This window comes from Cygnus atratus, chromosome Z (genome assembly GCF_013377495.2).
Source record: "Cygnus atratus isolate AKBS03 ecotype Queensland, Australia chromosome Z, CAtr_DNAZoo_HiC_assembly, whole genome shotgun sequence".
NCBI lineage: Eukaryota > Metazoa > Chordata > Aves > Anseriformes > Anatidae > Cygnus > Cygnus atratus.
Window position 1 is genome coordinate 14,832,039 of NC_066396.1, and position 21,292 is coordinate 14,853,330.

The following is a 21,292-nucleotide window of genomic DNA, read 5'->3' on the forward strand; positions in this document are numbered from 1 at the left end:
TGTAAACATGTCTGCTGAAAGGCGGACAGAATCTACCTTGAAATTACTGTCAAGATAACCTGTCTCTAACTGAGACATTCAGAAAATGGAACAAACAACAAAACTTATTTCAGAAAAATGTAATTACATTTGATAAAAAAATGGCAAGAGCCCAACCTTGAGTTTGTTTTGAAAACATGGAATTTGGGGCTGATACTGCTACTTTTCAGGCCATGAACAAGAACAGAATTAAATCTTACTCCTTTGTAATTTAGGTTCTATTTTTTTCTCAAACGTTTTTATAAATTTGGCTGAAAAGCACCTAGAGTGGTCTTAATCCAACTAAGTGTCAGTGGGGTTCAACAGTTCTGCATGTTTCAGCTATGATATCAATAATAGTTTTGGTGACTGAGCAGAGATTCACCTAATCTTGTGTTCTGTCTATCACAGCTTCAGAGAAAGATGTTAAGGAGCTTAACATTAAATTACCAATACCAGAACAATCTGATTTCCATGTTGCATTCTGATGTTTTATGCTACCTGCAAGATTCTCTCTTCAAAAATATTTGTCATAAACAAGATCATCTTGATGTCCATATAAAAGCAGAACATTTTTTCAGTCTTTATCAAGTTCTTGGCTTGTTTTTCCCCATTATCACTCTGTTACTGTGTTCATTTCTAATGCACTCATATTAGAAATTACCATTAAATTCTAATAAGGGTCTATATTATTTTACCTTTTATGATAAATATTTTTTATCTAAATATGTTTTTTTCCTTACAATGACACCTTCAATATTTATTTAAACCCTCAAAATAACTTCAATCATTAAGTCAGCTTCCATATGCCCCTGATATTTTTCTTCATAAAATGTGTCTCAACAGTTGAAACACTGGACTCGATTCCTTAATAATTTCTGATGTCGAATCAGAAGATGGCCTTAAATAGCTCCTTATTTAAAACATAATACAGCAACAGGAGAAATAACATAGCAATATGATAATGGTATCAATTAGTTAAGCCAGGTAGCAAAAGTTTCAAGTCAGTGAACAATTGCTGGACTGTACCATGATATTAAATTAAATTCAGAATTTAATTGGACTACCTAATGGAGACAGAGAAAGGTGCTTTCTACATTATATATATATATATATACACACACACACACACATATATACACGCGTACAGAAAGAGAGAGACTTAAAATAAGTCTAAGCTTGTCAGATATGGGTCTATATTCTATATCATTAGAATCAATGAGAATTCATAAGGCGTCATGTAAGAATATATAAAGGCCTACTTCAGTTTGTCAGAATGCAATATATAGGTTTAGTCTTATGTAGAAATAGAGAAGAGATGTGAGTACAACTTCCAATTAAGACAACAGAGATCACGGACAGATGCACTAAACCATAACAAGTTTGTATTTTTGCATTTTATGGCTGCTTCTGAGGTGAAATGCCCCAAAACAGCAGGCAGCAGTGTGAAGCTCAGATGGAGGAATACAGAGGAGCCATAGCAGGTGATACTTGTGGGTAAAGGAACATTCCTCCAGACAGAGCAGTCCCAGACCTGCTGCTCTGTTGTGTGCCTCCCCATCCCTGCTTTCACTTCAGAACCTGGGACCTACACTCCACCCCCCAGAAAAGGGAAAGCAGCCCTCCAGCATGCCTGGCCCCTCAGCAAGCTCCTTCCCCCAGCCCTGGCTACAGCTCCCTCCCCAAACATACAATCAGGTATCATGTACACAATTCACTGTACAGGAAGAAGCCAGGACACTACTTACAGAATCTTTAAAAACATGTCCCACCCATAAATCATTGAAAAACATTTTCTAGAATAACACAAAAAGGAACAGGGAAAAAATATCCATATTCATGTAAAAGCTCCACTAAACAACCTCACTTCTGAAAAGGAAAATTGTACTCTTTACTGACTGGCCTGGAAAAGAGCTCCCTTCAGCAGCTACTAAAATGAACAAAAGCATAAGCTCTCTAACTAGAATATTAAATATCTCTATTGATCAAAGCCAACCTTCATTTCAAAGACTAAACCAAGCCAAATATGTTAATATTTATAAGTAAATAAACCAGGACTCTGTTCAAATGCCAAATCAAAAGAAAAATTCTAAATTAACAATGAAGAATCGTTTTCGATACATTAAATTGATTTAAAAGATTTTACCTGCATTAATCAGGTCTGGATCTACTTCACTTTCAAGTGGGTAAGGACCCTGACAATAACACAGACATATGTCAGCTTTATATTATAACATCTTTGAGATACAATTCATGACTGCTTTATTATTTCTAATGCTTATTGCAGAAAACAGATCATCACAAACATCCATTTTTTTCCTCTTCAGCACAACACTATCCGAGACGATACAAGACAAAATTTACATCAACTAATGTATCAAGACTGATGGATATATTGTTTAGAGGCTGTTAGAATCATTAAATAACCAGAGTGCTTTTTTTTGCTGTCGTTGTGCGTTTTTTTTCCTAACCAAACTGAAAGACATTTTTCAGAAAGAGGTCTTCAAGTGTAATATGATAAAGCTTTATCACAGCAAAAATAGTATTCCCTTCAAGTTTTACCATCATGCAATATCGCATGTGCTTGAATATGATTTCTAGTAAAACTATAATCAGGATGGGGGCAGCAGAGGGGAATAGAACCTAGCGGCACAGCAAAGTAAGTATTGCTGATAAGGGACTATGATATATCCTTACCAAACCCAGGACTCCGTTTTCACTCTGTAAGTGAACAGTTATGTCTGGACTGATGAAGTTACTGGCCAACAGTGGGATTCCAATACCCAGATTAGCTGACAAAAATCAGTCAAGGTGCAAACAGGAATATACTTACTGTAAACTAAAAAAAAAAGTAAATTAAATTATTATTGGACTACCATTAGAACTGTTGTCTTCACAAACACGTTATTTTTTAGCTGGATGCCTCACACTTGTTCTGAATTATTTTGTCATTTGAAATAACTGCATTGTGTCAACGTACTAAATAAAAACAACAACAACAAAAAAAAAACAGTCCAACGAAGCTCCATTGCTAATGTAGGTAACTTTTAAAAGAAATTCTTATGAAACATTCAACTGGCAACAAGCTCTGTAGATATGCCTGAATAAAGACTCCAGGTATCCTATGCTTTAACATCCCATCTATTTCAACAGAGTGTTATTAAAATGCAAGAATTTCAGGCTCTCAGAAAGACAAATAAAGAGCATGTTAATTAACTTTCATTAAACAAAAACAGCTGCAGTACTAGTCTATCAAGTCGTCATTTTAACCTATAGCACAGGTGGAGGATACCATACATGCCATCCTCAAACTCCAAAGCAGCCCGTCTGATGATCCTCTCCCTCACATTGTCTCCTTGTTTTTGTTTGGCTTTTGAGTCTTCAGGTTTTCGGATTGATAAGCGCTGCAAAACAACAACAACAAAATAACCATAAGCAAAAATTAGCATCCAGATTCTTGCTTCTCAAGACACAAAAGCCTGATCTGTAATTGCACTGAGATACTTCATCTAAGAATAATGTTATTTATCCATCTCTTACAAAGAATGATGTTTTGTCTATCTATTCAATCTTACCCAAGCCAATAGAGTCATCAGATAGCCCCAATGATAGCTTTAGAGCAAAATGTTATTTCGTTGTCTACATTGCCAAGATATGCGATACATAGATGCAACTAGTTAAGAAGAATAAGAGTGAAAGAAGGCACCAAGCATTAGCGCAACTACCAGCAAGTTTGAGATTCATTGCCCCAGAGATACCTGAACAGACTTTTTTTTAAATGTCAGCCTAAAATTCAAATACTACTCTCTTTCTGCATTCATTCAGTTCAATGGTGCTATTCTGGATTTACATGCATAAGACAGACAATTGCCAGTCATGTAAAGATAATGGGAGTTAGGCAAATACATTTGCAGAAATAAGTCAATACAATCTTGCATAAATCTGTCTGAAGTTCTTTCCTGAAATTTCCTGGCCTTAAATCGATGCTTTCAAAATCACATATATGTGAAAATGCCCAGCATTCAAGAATTTTGTATGAACCTTTCTGTAGGTATTTCTTTACATAAATTCTGTTCTTCATGCATGTTCCCCACAGGTATAAAGCTGATCTGGACAACATCACATCCTGTACCCACTGTGTCCTCACATTCTCTCCTCACTAGGACATAATTGACAAATCTGGCAAAATTATCATCTGTTCCTTTTCATCAGCACAAGAGAATTTTTGTATCTTTTTTTCCTCTATATTGGAAGTCAGTCTCCTCTTGGGCAGTCAGGAACAGCATTAGTCCTCTTGAAATTCCTGTTGACTTTATTTTATGACTCAACTATTTTTCCTAGAATTGCTTCACAATTGTGTTATGGAAAAATTAGTAACAATCACCAATGATTTTCCTCCAGCAAACAGAAGGTTGGGTAGAAAGTATGACACAGACAGAGTCCCTAACAGAGTGAACAAGCCTGAGCTCAATTAGGCAGGAACCACTACCAGTAAGAATTACAAGAGGCTTGCTGCTCTTTATTAGTCTTCCTCCCTCTTAGCACTTATACTCAATGCTTTCATACAGACAGACACTTCCTAATCTCTCATTCCTAATCTTTTATGGATAATCTTTTATGGATGAATACACAAATCTGCCATTTTCTTCCTGTAATTCTACTAAAGAGCACTGCCAGAATTACAAAGAAACACAAAGCACAAACAAAATTAATCTCTGTTACAACTTTGCTGTGTAGTTTACAGTAGCATTTTTCTTTCTCATTTTCTTTTTTTCTTAATCATATAGGAAAGCAGACAGTTGACTAGGTGTCCATCCTCCCTTACACAGACAAGTCAAAGAAAATCAAGCAGCTTATGTACTTTGTATAAAGGTCTCTCCTTGGAAGAGAATCACCTCTTTATCCAATGCCAAACTGTAATCAGAACAGAACTTTATTAAATACAAAATGGATTTCTCCCATGCAAGTTAAAAGCTTTTAAACTCTGCAATAGTGTATCAATTCAAAAGGATGAAACAGAGCAGTCTAACACAACACACCCCAAGAAAAATGTAAGAGAGGTTTGATACTTCTCTTTCCAGTCAAATAATCAACAACATGGAACATGCTTTTGCAGAATGAGCAGATGCAACAACTACAAAAAAGCATGTTTTAATGTTAACCTAAACAAGCTTACTTAGAGAAAAGGCCTTGTATGACTTTGTAGGACTTTTTGACTTCAGTTTAATAATAAAAGCTTAATTATTACAATTCCTTTCTGCACCTTTTTTTTTTTTTTGTGAAATGTTTCTTTGTTGTTGTTGTGTCATGTATCTCGCCCTCTACCAGCTCTTCTAATAAGATTTTGAATAATTCCCATCTTCAGGCTGTGGAGACACTGGAGAAATACGTAATTTTTAATTGCACTTTAAGAGCATTGTCACATCACCAGAATGAATGGAGGGACATAGCTTGAATGAGGCAAAGCCAAGGAAACAAAATTACATAATGGTAATTTTCTTGGAAGCTTTCAGTGTTTGAATATTATTGCTGCAATCTGTAATAACTATTGATATCTTTTATGCAGAAATGCCAATGGCTAGAAAAGTTCCCATTTAGTGAAAAGGAAAGAAAGGTTCTGGGACCTCTGCAATGTAATGTAATTCACTACGAGGCATGGAAGTGGCTGAGACTGGCCCTACCATGTCAAAAGCTTCCCAGTAGAAAAAAACAGTATCTTATTGTCAAGTCTTGGTGTTCTCCTTTTGTCTACAGATGGAGAACTGGGAGAAGGAAGGAGAATGAAGAAGGATTTTCCATCATAAAATTTTCAACTGCAATAAAGTCATCAAGGCCCACAGGCAGTTGTTCTAGCTTATTTAGGGATTGAACCCAAGAGGCTGAGGCATGAAACACAAAACTCAATTCTCAGACCCCCATCTACCTACTAAGCACCTACCTAAGCTCCAGTACCTAGGTTTGACAGGTTTTCGCTGCTACAACTTAGTGGCTACAGCAAGAACGCTGTAAATTCTAAAATACAACCCAAGATGAAATAAGTCATGACCACGAAGCTGAGCTACTTACTTCGATTCTCTTCTCAAACTTCTCTCCCTGTATCAGGCGATCAACATAGATTTTGGGAACATGAATGTCTTCTGGGGCAAATGCTCCTATATCAACAATTTCTTCTACCTACAAAGAGAAAAGAGAAAATGAAAATATTTACAAACAATATTAAATTAGAGAATTCATTAGCAGTTAAATTTCAGTTAAATATACAGCGGATCAAACCACTGAAGAAAACTAAGAAATGGGACAAAACAGATATTCCCTTTACAATAGGCTATTTTTGATGCTTATCTTTCCTCTTCTTTCATACACAGCAAACAGCAGACTTCTTTCAAAGGATATTTCTATATACATATTGGACATGGTTGATTTTTTTTGCAGCACAATTTGTACAACCACCATGAAGAATTATACCACGTCAAGTTACATCAGAGTTGTCTGTATCTACAACTAGTTTACATCCAAACAGGAGGAAACAATAAGCAGGCAAGAAAAGTCAGAATACAAAGAAGAAGCATGGATTTAAAGGATACAAACACAGAAGCTGGCTTGAGGTTTCTCCACAGTGTACTCAAAAATAAAATTAGAAACATTTGAACTGTGATAATTAACTGCAAGAAAGATTCAAAGAGCTAGAAGTTTCTATAGTTTGTGAAACAGAGATTCAGCATGGAACGATACCAATGCACACATGGTACATTTAAAATGTGATCTAATTGGAGCAACAGACTGGGGTTTTCCTTTCCAGCTTTGTCTGAGTTCAGGGTGCTCTAACTGGAGACCCTGATACAGCCTCACACCTGCAGCACACAGCCTGAGCCATTCCTGGTGCTTTTCCTGGAAAATCTCAGGTGCATAGAGCACATCTCATCCTGTCACAAAACTCACAAGACAGACACTGCGATGGGACTCTACCTTCATCAAACCACAGAGAAAATTTATGATGTTGAAGCAAAGGATCTAAGATAACATCTGAAATAATCTACTTGAAAGGAAATTAAATAGCTTCCAACCTGTCTTCTGTTGCCATCAGAAGCTAATTAAGCTTTCAGAAATATCTGAAAGAAGTCCAAGAATTCCAAAACAAGACCCTGGGTGTGATGTATCAGTAGGGTTGCATCTTTCAGCAGCCATCACCAGAGAAGCAACATTAAAGAACTTAAAATTCAATTTAACATCCTACTGTTACTGCATAATGTGATCAATAATAAAATCTATAGCACATCTGGTAGACAACTACATCCCTACTGTGCCAAGCAGTGTGGCAATAAACAAACAAAAACAAATCCACCATAAAAGCAGCAGAGGAAGAAGAAAAGTTAACAGACTGAAAATCACAGGATCCGAAAAAGATGATCCCTAAAAAAAAAAAAAAAAAAAAAAATGGAAAAAACAGCCATGGGGTAAGAAGACAGCAGGAGACAAGGTGTGAATACTGTAAGGCAAAGGTTGCAAGGAAGAGGCTTTAACAGCCAGTGACACAAAACACAGTGCTCATGGATATCAGAATCACAAATCCAGAAAGTGCAAGGCTACAGGAATTTTTACAAAAGGAGGAGAGACAATGAAATCAGTATTTCGAAAACTCAGTCCACTGTATTCTGGAAAAAAATGGTGCAATTGCATCTATACCCTCTCTAAATTGTCTCACTAAATTGAAGGTTATTACTTTATACATTCATTTTAAAGTTAATAAGGAGACCAAGTCAAACTCAGGGCAAGATGAAAAATCCTACAGCTAAAGATGTTCTCCAGGAGCTGGGACTACTACCACAACATGCTCAAAGGGAGGAAAATCAGGAGACTGACTTTTAAATGAGGCTATATATAAGCAGATGATCTGCTATCAGCAGAACTCCCAAATTCACCTTGCCTAATTATGTTTGTCTTCATTTATCAGGTGGAAAATTAGGTCTGGGGAATACTAATTGTTACTGATTTGAACACCTTCATAAAAAGAACTACTTTTATTTGCTTCAGTAGCTGAGGTTATAAAATCAAAATCTTTGCTGGCACAGTTCAACCAAATTCAACAGAATTGTGCTGTAAGAAAACTTGACACACTGCATCCCTCCCCCTGTAGAATACACAGAATAAATAATTTATCAAACAATGCCAGATTTTGTTATTAGTCACCCCACTCCCTTAATTGGTTAGCATTTTATCTCTTTGGAAACAGCCATCAGCAAGATAGCCTTTCCTCACAAGAACCATCAACATAATTATTTATTTTCTCAGTACATTATCCTAAATGAGTGTAACACTGACAAAATGTATTTTGCCCTAGGGATTTTAAATGAGCCTAAGGATCCCTGCAGACTGGCACACCTTTGTGATCACAGGCAGCCCTCTACTATTCTTACTGGTGTCCTGTAATTTCCATGTTCTACCATTATGTCAAATGAGCATCAAGTATAATTAAAATTAAGTATGTCTGAAATATGCATGTAACAATAAAATGGAATTTTGAAAAGGGATTGCCATTTTGCCTGTAATACAAGAATACAGATTTGCAAGAATACAAATCATCCACTTCTGCAAGTAAAATTAATCAGCACATTTCTTTGGAAGAGTAAGAACTCTCATTGAGAAAGTACAAATATGATCTGATTGCTCCAACTCTCCTTCCCAACTGTGCTCACAGAGAAACTAGATGATGCTGCAGCTGAAACACTGGAGGTTGCTGGCAGCCCACCTCTATCAGTGTTGCCAGCACTGATACCGCAGATGAAGCTAGGCCAACAAAACTGAAACGGGAAATCTGATGGCTATGGGAACCAGCAACATAACTTTCTACTAAGCACTACTGTGACCAATGCAAGACATAACCCAAGCATCTTTCTAGATAAGAATGATAATCAAAAAAATAAACATCTCTACAGCTGGGCATATTCAGTTCCCTTTCATACTGCATATTATTTTGTAAGTCTTTTCTGTAACACATACATAGTCTAATCCTCAACCACCTGCAGACACATAGGAGAAAATTTATATTAAAAATTAAGAGGATGTGTATGAATTTTATAAGAAATATCTTTATTCCTGTTTTACTCTCCATTTTATTTATCTTTCTGATCTTTCTCTCCGCTATTTGCCTCAGGCTTTATTTTGTCACAGAGAAGAATCCATGTAAACATCTAAAATCCACATATGACATACTGCCCAAGAGACAAAAAAAAAAGTCTGGCAAAACTTAAAGAGGGAACTAATCAGGGCAGACCACCTCACCTCTTGTACTTTTTTGAATTAGTAAATCAAATACTTTGGTACTGTTGAGATTGTCTTGATCACATGTTCATTTTCAATCTTAAGCTCAAAGTGATAGAAAATTAACACATCTTTGCTACACAGGTGAAGCTAAAGAGTAATTTCCAGCGACTATATGGGCTGAGTTCTCTCTTCTGGGAAGGTTCTGACTCATGACTCAAACACCCTTTCATTGGTTCAAGAGTTTCACAGTATCAGTTTCCTTCCTTGGTGTAAATACCTTTGCAAATCTTGCTGATTGCTGACAATGGGAGCAGAATGAATAATTTCAAACATTTCTGAATACTGGTTTATCTGCAAGTACAAGCAGAACACAAAAGCTGTTCTCTGCTATGATTCACAAGAGCCTTCTGCCATTCTTTTTGGTATCAGCACTCATAGAATCAATGGTCACTTGTTTCAAAATATCACTTCCTTCTGTAATTTTCATACACTTTCCCTTTTTAAAGAAGTTTTAATTTTGCTTATGGAAATTCAGCTAGTATTCTGAAGTTTTAACTCAGAATTTCTAAAGGCTTCTAGAGAGAGAAAAGGAACCTTCAAGGTTATGAACTTCCAGTAAGTAAGATAACAAACACCAGTTCTAGAACAAAAATTGGCAAGGAAGTTATGACACAACTTTTCATGTCAAAACAACTTGAAACTTAAAAAATGTTTACTTTGAGAACTCACTTTTTAACCTGTTCCTGTTGCCTAATTAGGTGCTTTATGATATGTGAAATGTTCTCAGCTATATCTGTTTTAAATCTCAGTTTTAATAATAGTAAGCTATAACCTGACAGGTAAACATAATTCCTTATTACGACAAAAAAAAAATATCAACAACAGGATAGGGGGAGACAATGAGGATGGCTGGGGGCAGTGGGTTGGTGATTAACAAAACCTATGCACTTATTTTTAAAATGGCTTTATTAAATTCCTCTAACGCTGTCTTCATTATCCCAGTACCTTTCAGTTCATCAAACTAAAATAATAAAAACACACAGCAGAACGTAACTAGCAAAAACATGACAACAAACAACAGAAGAAATAAAACAAATTTACCCCCCTAGATGCTAGAGACAAGCTTATTAGAGTGCTTCTTCAGTTCAGTGCTGGAAGAGTCAGGATGTTGCTGCAAAATTCATTGTAACACTTATAAAATAATACAAAGTTTAAAGAAAGAGCTATGAGAAAAAGTTCTGTCTGTTTGTCTACTCCAGAGAAGACTGAAGGTAGTCAGGAACTGTGATAAACCATTCCCCATAGCTAATACAAACAAGAAAGAAGTCTTAATTGGTTTTAATTATTTCGACTGAGTATAACAAAAAGCTTTGATATTGTAAAATGATGGAATATATACTCTGAAAATTGTCATTGGAAATTAAGAACAGACTATACAGACTTACTGGGCTAGAGGGAAGAGCAAATTAGCTTATTATTTACTCAGTTCTGCCTGAATGCAGGGAGATGAAACAGATGTTCTGAATTCTGTGCTGTACTTTTCTGGTTCTAAGATCAGCCACACCATGAAATTTCAATTCCTGTTAAGTTTCCATTGCAATGAAATAACCATCAGTCTATTTCCATCCTGAAGAAGAGACTTTTACAACTCTAAAAGTGAGCAACTACTCAGTAATCTGATAAAGGTATGTCTTGGTCATAATCAGCCAGGTCGTGTTCATGTCAGACTTGGAAAAAATTTCTTCATAAGCATATCGAGACAGAGGAGAACAGTAAAAATCCGTAAAGTGCAGATTTATTAGAGAACCTTTAGGCTAATGAGACTGATCTGGGTCACACTAAAGGTCCAGTTAGTCCAGTAAGCCTCCTTCTCGGCAAACAACAGAAGCTTAAAAGACAGCATGATACTCCTGGCTATCTTCTGCCAGCTTCTAGCACCTACAGTTTAGGAACCTCTTCAGTCAGAGGCTGCACATAGACCACCTTGTTTCATAGCTTCTGATGGACTATGAACTTGTCTAATAGTTTCCTCAGCACCCAAACAATATCATATCATTGCATTTCTCAGATTTAGCTAGCATGAAAAATATTTATCGTTATGTCTTGTGATTTCACTGGGTGATTCCTTTTCTTGCAATACAGGAATAGGAGGCAGTTGTTTCTGATTTGTCTACTCTGTACCAATGAATATTCTATTTACCTTGAATATTTTCTGGTAGTAGTAGACTTATCCTCTGTGAGCACTGCAGAGAAAAACAGTGAGACCTGTTGCCAGTATTTCATATCTGAACATTATGGAAGCAAAACTGACATGAATCTCCTACGTTTGCCATCATGCGGCTATAGATTCTTATAATTCAGGATCCCCTGCTAGATTATACTCCTTTAACCTTTGTTTTCTCTGTTCTGTCTCCTCAATTACCTCCACTTATAGTTGCGTCTGGCTTAATCTCTTTTCTCACATTTCTCTGTACCTGCTGCCTCTGTTCCCTGCAACAGCCACTCTCCATTCCATACACTTAACCTCTTCCTCCATGCTGTACTAGTGACAGCAAAGAAGTATACAGACTGCATTAAATTACCTGCTCCTGGTACTCATGCATAACTGTTCTGGGATAACACCTTGAAAGAAAAGAGGAAGCATACTTGATTATCTACAAAAGCTGTCTATCTGTAAAGTTGTGTGCTTGTATGCATGAATGAAAGAATTTGAAAAAATTAGCTGCTGGCCTCCAAAAAAGCTCTATCATATACATAGAATTATACTTCCTCAGAAATTTAGAAATTGTTCAACTTATAGCACTACCAGGATACACAATATTCTTAAGTTTCAAGAAGATAGAAGATACTGAAATTTCTCAAACGAATAATAGTAAGAATATAACATTTTTAAAACAATGTATTTTGCCTTTATTTTTTTCATATAACTGGGCAGTTTTATCCAAAATAAAACAATCACTTACACATACTCACTTAAATACAGTAGAAGTGATTTTACAGAAGAGTAGCAACTGCAGCAATAGATGCCTGTTATCAATACTACCTGTAAATACATACTGTAAAAATGACTCTGTATGTAAAAACTAAAACTTGAAGGTTTTTTCCTCATGATGTTTGCAAAGTAGGTAACAAAGAAAAAATCAGTGTCTGCCAACTATTACTGATTACTGACATACTCCCTTAAATTGATGGAAATGCTTGTTTGATTGTTTGTTTGCCCCAGTACCTAAAGGGGGCCTACAGGAAAGCTGGGGAGGGACTCTTTGTCAGGGAGTGCAGTGATAGCACAAGGATAACGGCTTTAAACTGAAAAAGAACAGGTTTAGATTAGATATTAGGAAGAAATAGTTTACTATGAGGGAGGTGATGCACTGGCACAGGTGGCACAGGTTGCCCAGGGAAGCTGTGGATGCCCCATCCCTGAAAATGCTCAAGGCCAGGCTGGATGGGGCTTTGGGCAACCTGGTCTGGTGGGAGGTGTCCCTGCCCATGGCAAGGGGCTGGAACTGGGTCACCTTTAAGGTCCCTTCCAACGCAAACCATTCTGTGATTCTATGATGATTTGCACACATTTGTCTATATAATTCTGTATGCATCTACAAGAAAAAGTGATGACAGCAATTTTCTTGCCATCTTAAATTCATTCATTTGAATTTTGGCACTATTTTTCAACTGTAAAATTCACTACCTGAATTAAAAGTATGAGGGATTGATTGCTTTAACACCCAGCAAGCCAGAAGTCCCAGTAACTATAACCAACAGAATCACAGAATCATCCAGGTTGGAAGAGACCTCCAAGATGACCGAGTCCACGCTCTGACCTAACAATAACAAGTCCTCCACTAAACCATATCACTAAGCTCTACATCTAAACGTCTTTTAAAGACCTCCAGGTATGGTGACCCAACCACTTCCCTGGGCAGCCCATTCCAATGCCTAACAACCCCTTCAGTAAAGAAGTTCTTCCTAATATCCAACCTAAACCTCCCCTGGCACAACTTTAGCCCATTCCCCCTCGTCCTGTCACCAGGCACATGGGAGAACAGACCAACCCCCACCTCGCTACAGCCTCCTTTAAGGTACCTGTAGAGAGCGATAAGGTTGCCCCTGAGCCTCCTCTTCTCCAGGCTAAACAACCCCAGCTCCCTCAGCCGCTCCTCGTAAGACTTGTTCTCCAGACCCCTCACCAGCCTCGCTGCCCTTCTCTGGACTCTCTCGAGCACCTCCATGTCCTTCTTGTAGCGAGGGGCCCAAAACTGAACACAGTACTCGAGGTGCGGCCTCACCAGAGCCGAGTACAGGGGCACAATCACTTCCCTAGACCTGCTGGCCACACTGCTTCTTATACAGGCCAGGATGCTGTTGGCCTTCTTGGCCACCTGAGCACACTGCTGGCTCATATTCAGCCGACTAACCCAGCCTCCTGCAGTAAGCACACCTCAGCAGGCTTCCTAAAACCTTAAAACCTGATTGTTTTGATATGAACATATTTTGATAGTTTGAAGTCATCAATAAACTCACACTAATAGTGATTGGGTTTTGTGATTTGTGCTTTCTTGATGAAGTGAGTGATTTCACAGTGCCCAATACTTAATTATATCACACTGAACTGAGTAACAGTAGTGACAACAGAAACTGGAACTTAATTATACTTTCACCTTTTAATTATAAAGTGCCCAATTTGTATTCAGTACTTAAGTTCTTGACAATAAATGGAACATAACCATTCACATTGAATAGATATAAAATTGATTTCTCAGCTCTGGAAAAGTCAATTTTGGAAAATAAATTTTTAGATTACATTACGTAGTTTTCAAACAATTAAAATAATGGGAGAAGAGCTTGGGGGGTAATTTTATTTATTTATTTTTAAGTCCCGCAGTCATTGAACAAATTCTTCATTTGTTAAGGGCTTGTTAATGGCAAAAGAACCTGCTTAGCCTGTACTAGGTACATCTGCTGAATAAGGTTACTGACCACATCCCAGATCTTTCCATTCCTGAACAGTGTAGCTGCTAACAGTAATAACTCTACTGGAATTATATCATTTAACATTTTTTCAAATGAAATTTACTTTGCTTTAAATAAATTATTCCTGTATTTCACTCCTTATTTTCATAGATTCAAAACTATTGGATTGACAAGAAGGTAAAAATAAGTAACAGACTTTTTTTTATTAAAATTGTTCATACATTACCAAGAAGAATTGAAACCTAAAGAAGTTATCTTTAATCTCAACAGAAGATTATATTTTCTTATTCATATCAGAGAAATGACAAATGAAAAGAGACTGAAAGAGATCTCATCTCCTACGCATTCAAAGAAATTTAACTTAAAGGTCAGGAGACAAATTTAAGCTTTACTGTCAAAAATGAATCAAGAGGAATTTAAGTACTGAAGGAAGAGGAGGAAAACTTAAAAAAAAACACGACCAAATACAAAACAAATTTATTTGCAGCATCCAGGAAGGAATTCTTTATAATTCCCAGCTTATGCAAGTCTCCCTAAATACCTCTGAAGTTCAAATACATCTAAATAAGAATCAGCCCAGAGCATGCTAAGCATGATATATACATACAGGAAGGTAATCAGGGTAAAACAATGCAGTAGCAGCTATTTTATAACAGATTGTTTTGGTGGCTCTCTCTGGTAAGAAGAAGAAACCCTGAGCTATTTCAATAAAAAAGACAAAAAAAACACATCATCCTGAAATGCCACTTTATGTACACATATTTATCAGTTATCCTCCTTATTTCAGAAGTTCATTACAGATAGTGGTAGTTCAGAAAGATTTTTGAAAAATACTTTCCATACTACCACTGTTTTTTTCCTCCTCAATGAGGGATCAGTATGACATATTTGACCTCCAAGATCATAGCAGAGATCCAAAAAATAAATAAATAAATAAGAAAACCAACCCAAAATATTACAGACAAATAAAACTCTTCTGCAGTTTTAAGGAAGAAAGTAGCCAGAGTATTTTTCAAGGAAAATACTGGAAGAAAGAAAACAATTGATGGTAGTATGTGATGAGGCTTAGACAGTTTCCACAGATTCATCAGAAACCACAGGAATTTGGGTATCAAGAGATTTTTAAGTTATAACTCTTAAGAAAAATAAAACTGCACTTACACTTAATTACTATCCTTCCTGAATTCTGCCTGGGAAGGAGAGCACTAAACATGCAGGGGAATAAAGAATAGGAATAAGTGCTTCACAGAATCAAACAATATTATTTGAGGCTGAAACTGACATAGACATATTAAATCAATCTTTCACTTCATAAGTAATAAATAGGTTGGTTTTGTTTATCTTAGCCTAATGAGAAAATTCTGATTCTGATTTCCTTCCCTCTAACGAGGGTGCAGAATTGTCTTTAGCACATCTGACATTGTAACTTATACGAAGTAGTACCTCTGATCTCCTGATCATACCAAAGTTTCCATTCTGTCTCTGTATTTATTGATCAGGGAGAATAACCACTGAAGCAGATCAAGGCAATACTGATTGGCATAAAATTCCTAGTAGAACTCTTACACAACTCTTGCAAACTGGTTTACCTTTTGCTTTTGTAACCCTCCTCTCTCCAGCGACCTCAGAGTAGAAATACATTAATCGTAGGTATCTTTGCTGTCTCTAATTAAAACAAATTATTCAAATAAAAATTTAGGACTCTCAAAAAACTATGCATTCATTTAGCCATTTTTGTTCTTGTGACAGAAAGTCTAAATGTTGCCTTGAAGGGGTGATTGAGTGGCTAACTTCATATAATTCATCTGGTTCTCCCCTTTCCCATAAACTTCCTGGCAGATGTCTAACTCAAACATTTGGTTAGCACATATTCAACCCTGATGGAATCTGATGTCATTCATGACAAGCAGCAGATCATTTCTACTTTTACCATGGCTCAATTTACTCCCTTAAATCTGGAGTTTCTTTAAATCCCAGATTAGATCTCATTTTGAATGAATGAAGCACCTTGCATCTACCATCACATTTCTGTAAAATGTAATTGCTGTAAAGACAAACACATGTAAAAACTGCTTTACTCAATGTATGAATGACAGGAGAAACTGAATGTCTACATAGCCAGCTCAGGGAAATCAAGAGATGGCCCACTTCAAGGCAGGCATAGTCTTCTAGTTGCTGCTGGCAAAGACAAGTACAAAGCACATAACCCATCCTACATGCTTTACAGGAGGTGACCAAACGTCACAGCTGTCCAAGCTAGGAAGCCTGTTTCTCAGCTGGCCTCATGTGCCAAAAAATATTTGCATAAAAATGCAAATGTCTAATTTGAAGGTCATGTGGGAATAAAATTAGTATCTGAAAATATTTTTTATTAAAAAGTTGTTTACTTAAAAACTATTAGATGTGCTTGTCCATTCATTTGCAGCTCTTGATGCTTAGTGTTTAAGAAGTTCAGCACTTTGAATCTTAAATGTAGAACTCCAAATGTGAAGTTGCCAGTTAGAATCCGTGTTAAAGTAATACTCCTTTCAAAATTCAGAATATATATGTGCATAATTAAGTCAGAGGCAGCACCTACATCTTTATTATCAGAACCAGGACGGCAGTATTGCTCCTTAGCATACCGGCTTACACAACCCATTTGCTACATATCTCCCTCATTTTGCTCAGGAATATATCCCAGCTCTCCACCTTTCTTTTCCCTGCTTTTTTCTACAAGAAGGAAAAAAAAGTGTAATACCTCTGACTCATTCCAAAGGTATTCAGAAAAACAAACAACAAAAAAGTCCCTATTTTTTTCAATTATTTTTTTAAAAAAGAAATATCAAACATGACTTAGAAATAGTTTAGCTGTCGCTTTCTCTGGCATAATCACAAGTGGCAAAGAACATCTCATTCAAAGGACTGAATTTCCACACAGTGGACTTCATGAGTGCAAGTCTTTTATAAAGCAATTTAACGTAGTTCGGGAAAAAATGGAAGAGTAGTCTGCTTTTAAATGAACACCAGGAAATTTAGCCTGTTTGGGAGATGGTAATAAAGAACTACTTTGTGGCCTGCATTCATCGTTTTATTATCTTTTACAGCTTGCTGGAACAGCAATAAATACTCACACATGAAAAGAAAAATCAGTATGCTATGAAGTCAAGACAGTCTTGATATCTCAACCCTTTACTTCTCTTTAAACCATCATTTTCTTCACTTAATAATATTTTAAAGCATTTTCAGGGAAGGATGCTGCAAGAGAAGATAAAATCTGAGCTACTGATTCAAGCGACGACTCCAAAGTTCTCATTAGAGTAAGAGTTACAAGGATGCAGCATTTTCAAATCTCAATATTTTGGCCACCTAATAAAATGCTGTTTCATGCCAGTAGGTATTACTCACACTGTGAACTAAGTTTTTGTATTATTAGTTTGAACTTCAAATCTTCCTTACTTTGTATACTAAGAATCTCCATCAGAAATGACAAAAAGTTATTAATAGCATAGGAAACAAATTTTAACTTTAAGACTTAACTAGAAATATACATGCACGTCAAGTCTTTGAATCATCCCTAAGACTCTCTCCACACCATCTTTTCAGTGATATAATTATGTAAAAGGTGATTTAAAATGTAAATACAGAAATTACTCATTGATTAATGTATCTTAAGCACAAAGCAGGGCTTAAGAACTACCATTACTTGATTGTATATATTATACATACAATGTATGTTCAGTCTATAATATTTGAAAATTCTATTCAAGTTCTCTTAACAGAACATGAGTATGATAAAATAAACGTACTTCAAAATGCACAGTTTTAAGGCAGAGCATAATGGATTTTCTAAAAATTGGTATGAGAAAAACAAACAAACCACCTTGAACTTTGCTTTAGGAGCCAACAGAGGCTTTCGCAGCACAATGACTTCCTGGCAATCTGCAGTATCTACTGATCAACCACAGAGTTGCATTAGGCTGTTCTTTTTGAATGTCATATTTGTTCTTAACATATATGACAAAGATAAAAGGATATTCAACAAATCTACATTGAACTTCTGAAGCTGAATATGGAGAATGCTCATGATATTCATTCCAGAAAGTATCAATTTTAAAAGAAAAAAAAAGAGAGAGAGACAGATAAAAGAATAACAAATTCAACTCTTTCAGCACCATATTACAGGTAGGTGAAAGTGTCTGAACAAAAGTCTGAACAATTTGATCTGCTATGAATTTTAACAACTTAGCATTCACTACTCCAGCAATAAAGTGTCAAATCTGAACCCAAATAATTTAATGTTACAGATTAAAAAAATAAATAAAATCACCAGTAGAAAAACCCCACAGCTAAACTAACTCTAAAAGAATTTTCCTCCCCTGAAAATCAGAAGCATGCAAAAAGAGCTACCTTTTGAAATATCTTCTAGCCCAGTCTATTCTAATGCTTCTCAGAACATTTCAATATGGTCTGCACAACAGCTGTAAAAATGTTCTGCTGTCCTGCTCTCTCTCAATTAACACATGCACAGACAAAAGGAAAGAATCAAAGAATCAAATCAATAAAAACAACAAAAGAACATTAAAATCTGGCAGTGGCCTTCCTTTTGGCAAACTAAAATTACTGTGGTAGTCAATGGTGTGCAACAGCTTCCATGAGTTGCTTTTCAAAAAAAGTAGTCTCCAGTCCTTCTCAGACTTGTTCTTTAACCTTCTGAAAATGGCACCACAACAGTGAAACTGCTTTCTAACATTACTGAAGAATGAGGCAGAAAAAGCATTAAGACCTTCAGATTTCATGGTACTTGTGGTGGTTTCTCATTGATTGCCAACTAAACTCCATCACCACATGGTTGTTTCATTCCCCTTCCTCAAATGAAGAAGGGAGAGAAAATACAATGGAAAATGGCTCAAGGGTTGAGATAAGGACAGGCAGAACACTCACCAATTACTGTCATGGGCAAAACAAACACAGCATAGGGAGATTAATATAATTTATTGCCTATTACTAACAAGCTAGAGCAGTAAGAGCTAAAAGCAAACTAAAATCACCTTCCCTCCCATCCACCCTCTTCCACCTCATCCCCCCCAAGTGGCACAGAGGAATGGGCAATGGGGGTTGCGGTCAGTCCCTGACACTTCATCTCCACCACTCCTTCACGCTCACTCCCTGCCCCTGCTCCAGGTGGGGTCCCTCCCACGGGATGCCGTCCTTCCCGAACTGAGCCTGCGGGGGCTGCCCACAGGCAGCAGCTCTTCAACAACTGCTCCCACACGGCTCCGTACCACGGGGTCCATCCCCCAGGCGCAAACTGCTCCAGCACAGGTCCCCCACGGGCAGCAGCTCCCCCCAGACCCCTGCTCCTGCGTGGGCTCCTCTCCACGGGCTGCAGCTCCGGCCCGGGGCCTGCTCCTGCGGGGGCTCTCCATGGGCCGCAGCCTCCTCCAGGCCACATCCCCCTGCTCCACCAGGGGCTCCTTCATGGGCTGCAGCGTGGAGATCTGCTCCATGTGGGACCCATGGGCTGCAGGGGGACAGCCTGCTCCACCAGGGGCCTCTCCACAGGCCGCAGGGGAACTGCTGCTGCCCGCCTGGAGCACCTCCTGCTGCACTCACCTGGGGGGGCTGCAGGGTTGGCTCTCACCCCTCTCTCCCAGCTGCTGTTGCGCTGAAGTTTCTTTGTTTTTCCCCTCTTTCTTCAGTCCACTCTCTCAGAGGCCCAACCAGTGTCACTCATCAGCTTGGCTCTAGGCAGCAGCAGGTCTCTTTTGGAGCTGGCTCTGATCTGACATGGGGCAGCTGCTGGCTCACACAGGCCACCCCCGCAGTCCCCTGCTGGAGTCTATCAAACCCTTGCCACATAAACCCAATAAAATACTTTGCATTGACAATTTTACTGTCTTCATCGAGAAGTGAAATATGAACATCTCTCGCCTTCCAGCTCACTATGTATGTACTCCTAAAGATGTCTTGCTATTTAAAAGTCTTCTTTATTTTGCATTGGGCTGGAGCTTTCTGAGTTTGCTTCTAAGTGCATAAGACTTTTTGTTTGGCTGCATTTTTGTAATGCTCAGCCTCACTTATCTGATCTTGTTTTCACTTTCTGTCATTTTCCTTTTCTGCATTTGAGATAGTGATGATTGTGATCAAGGTGATACTCTACTGCTCTCCCAAAGCTTTCTCCATCCCAGAAAAGTTTCTTCTCATGCCCTTAACAGTCCTCCCTTAATTTCATTTCTTTTTAAATAGACCTCTCAGAAGCTTTCACTTACCAAATCTATGAGCTCTCAAAGTCTGCCTTCCTATAAGCTATTCCTGATACTTTGCCATTTTCCATTCTATTCTTTCTAAGGAACTTGAGCCTGCGTTTTATTAGTTACTATCCCACTCAAATCTTTTTTTGTTCACTCAAATTTTTCATCTCAGTTACCTTTGAGAAATGATACTGCAATGTCTGTAGTCTATAACTGGGTTCATATTTATCTAAATCCAGATCTACAAACATCTCTGATTCAGGATTTAGTCAAAACCTAGGGATATAAATCCAGTCATGCAGTCAAAGTCCCTGACTAACCCCTAGATGCTTTAGATACAGACTTCCATATGTAAGTGTATATATTATGGAAACTAACATTCTGTTGTAATTTGTGCCAAAAGCTGCAGATATCATAGGACTAAGCAGTTCAGTACCCACCCTGTGCCAAATGAAATATTCCTACACTGCAGTCCCCTGGGATGCTTTCAGCAATTGTCCACTGAGCACACACACAGTCATCCCTAAGTATAATGCTATCAAAAATGGCTATCAAACACAAACCAGTGTTGCAGCACTTGCTCAGAAGGAGGGGGTATGCCTTGGTTGTGTGTCCTTCTGGACCTCAAACCCTAACCTGAATTCTTCCAGAAAGACGTCTTAATGTAAAGCCAGTGCCCATCCCAAACTGAGAATTGCTTCCTGTACCAAGGTTTGGTTTTGAGTTCCATGGCTGGGACATCCAGGCAAGTAAAAAGATTTTAAGACTTTTTTTAAAGATTCTTTTTCCCCCTTAAAACAGTACTTATA

At 37.5% G+C, this 21,292-nt stretch overlaps 1 protein-coding gene across 2 annotated transcripts in view; it reads right to left on the reverse strand.

Annotated features, from left to right (window-relative positions):
* OXCT1 (3-oxoacid CoA-transferase 1) overlaps positions 1-21,292 on the reverse strand; it is an 89,252-nt gene that overhangs the window by 34,628 nt on the left and 33,332 nt on the right. For both annotated transcript variants that reach the window (XM_050716286.1, XM_050716287.1), the window contains exons 8-11: positions 6,085-6,188; positions 3,311-3,422; positions 2,716-2,810; positions 2,165-2,213 (exon numbers count right to left, since the gene is read on the reverse strand). In XM_050716286.1, coding sequence (XP_050572243.1) covers positions 2,165-2,213; positions 2,716-2,810; positions 3,311-3,422; positions 6,085-6,188 — 360 coding nt within the window. The remainder of the gene's footprint in view (positions 1-2,164; positions 2,214-2,715; positions 2,811-3,310; positions 3,423-6,084; positions 6,189-21,292) is intronic.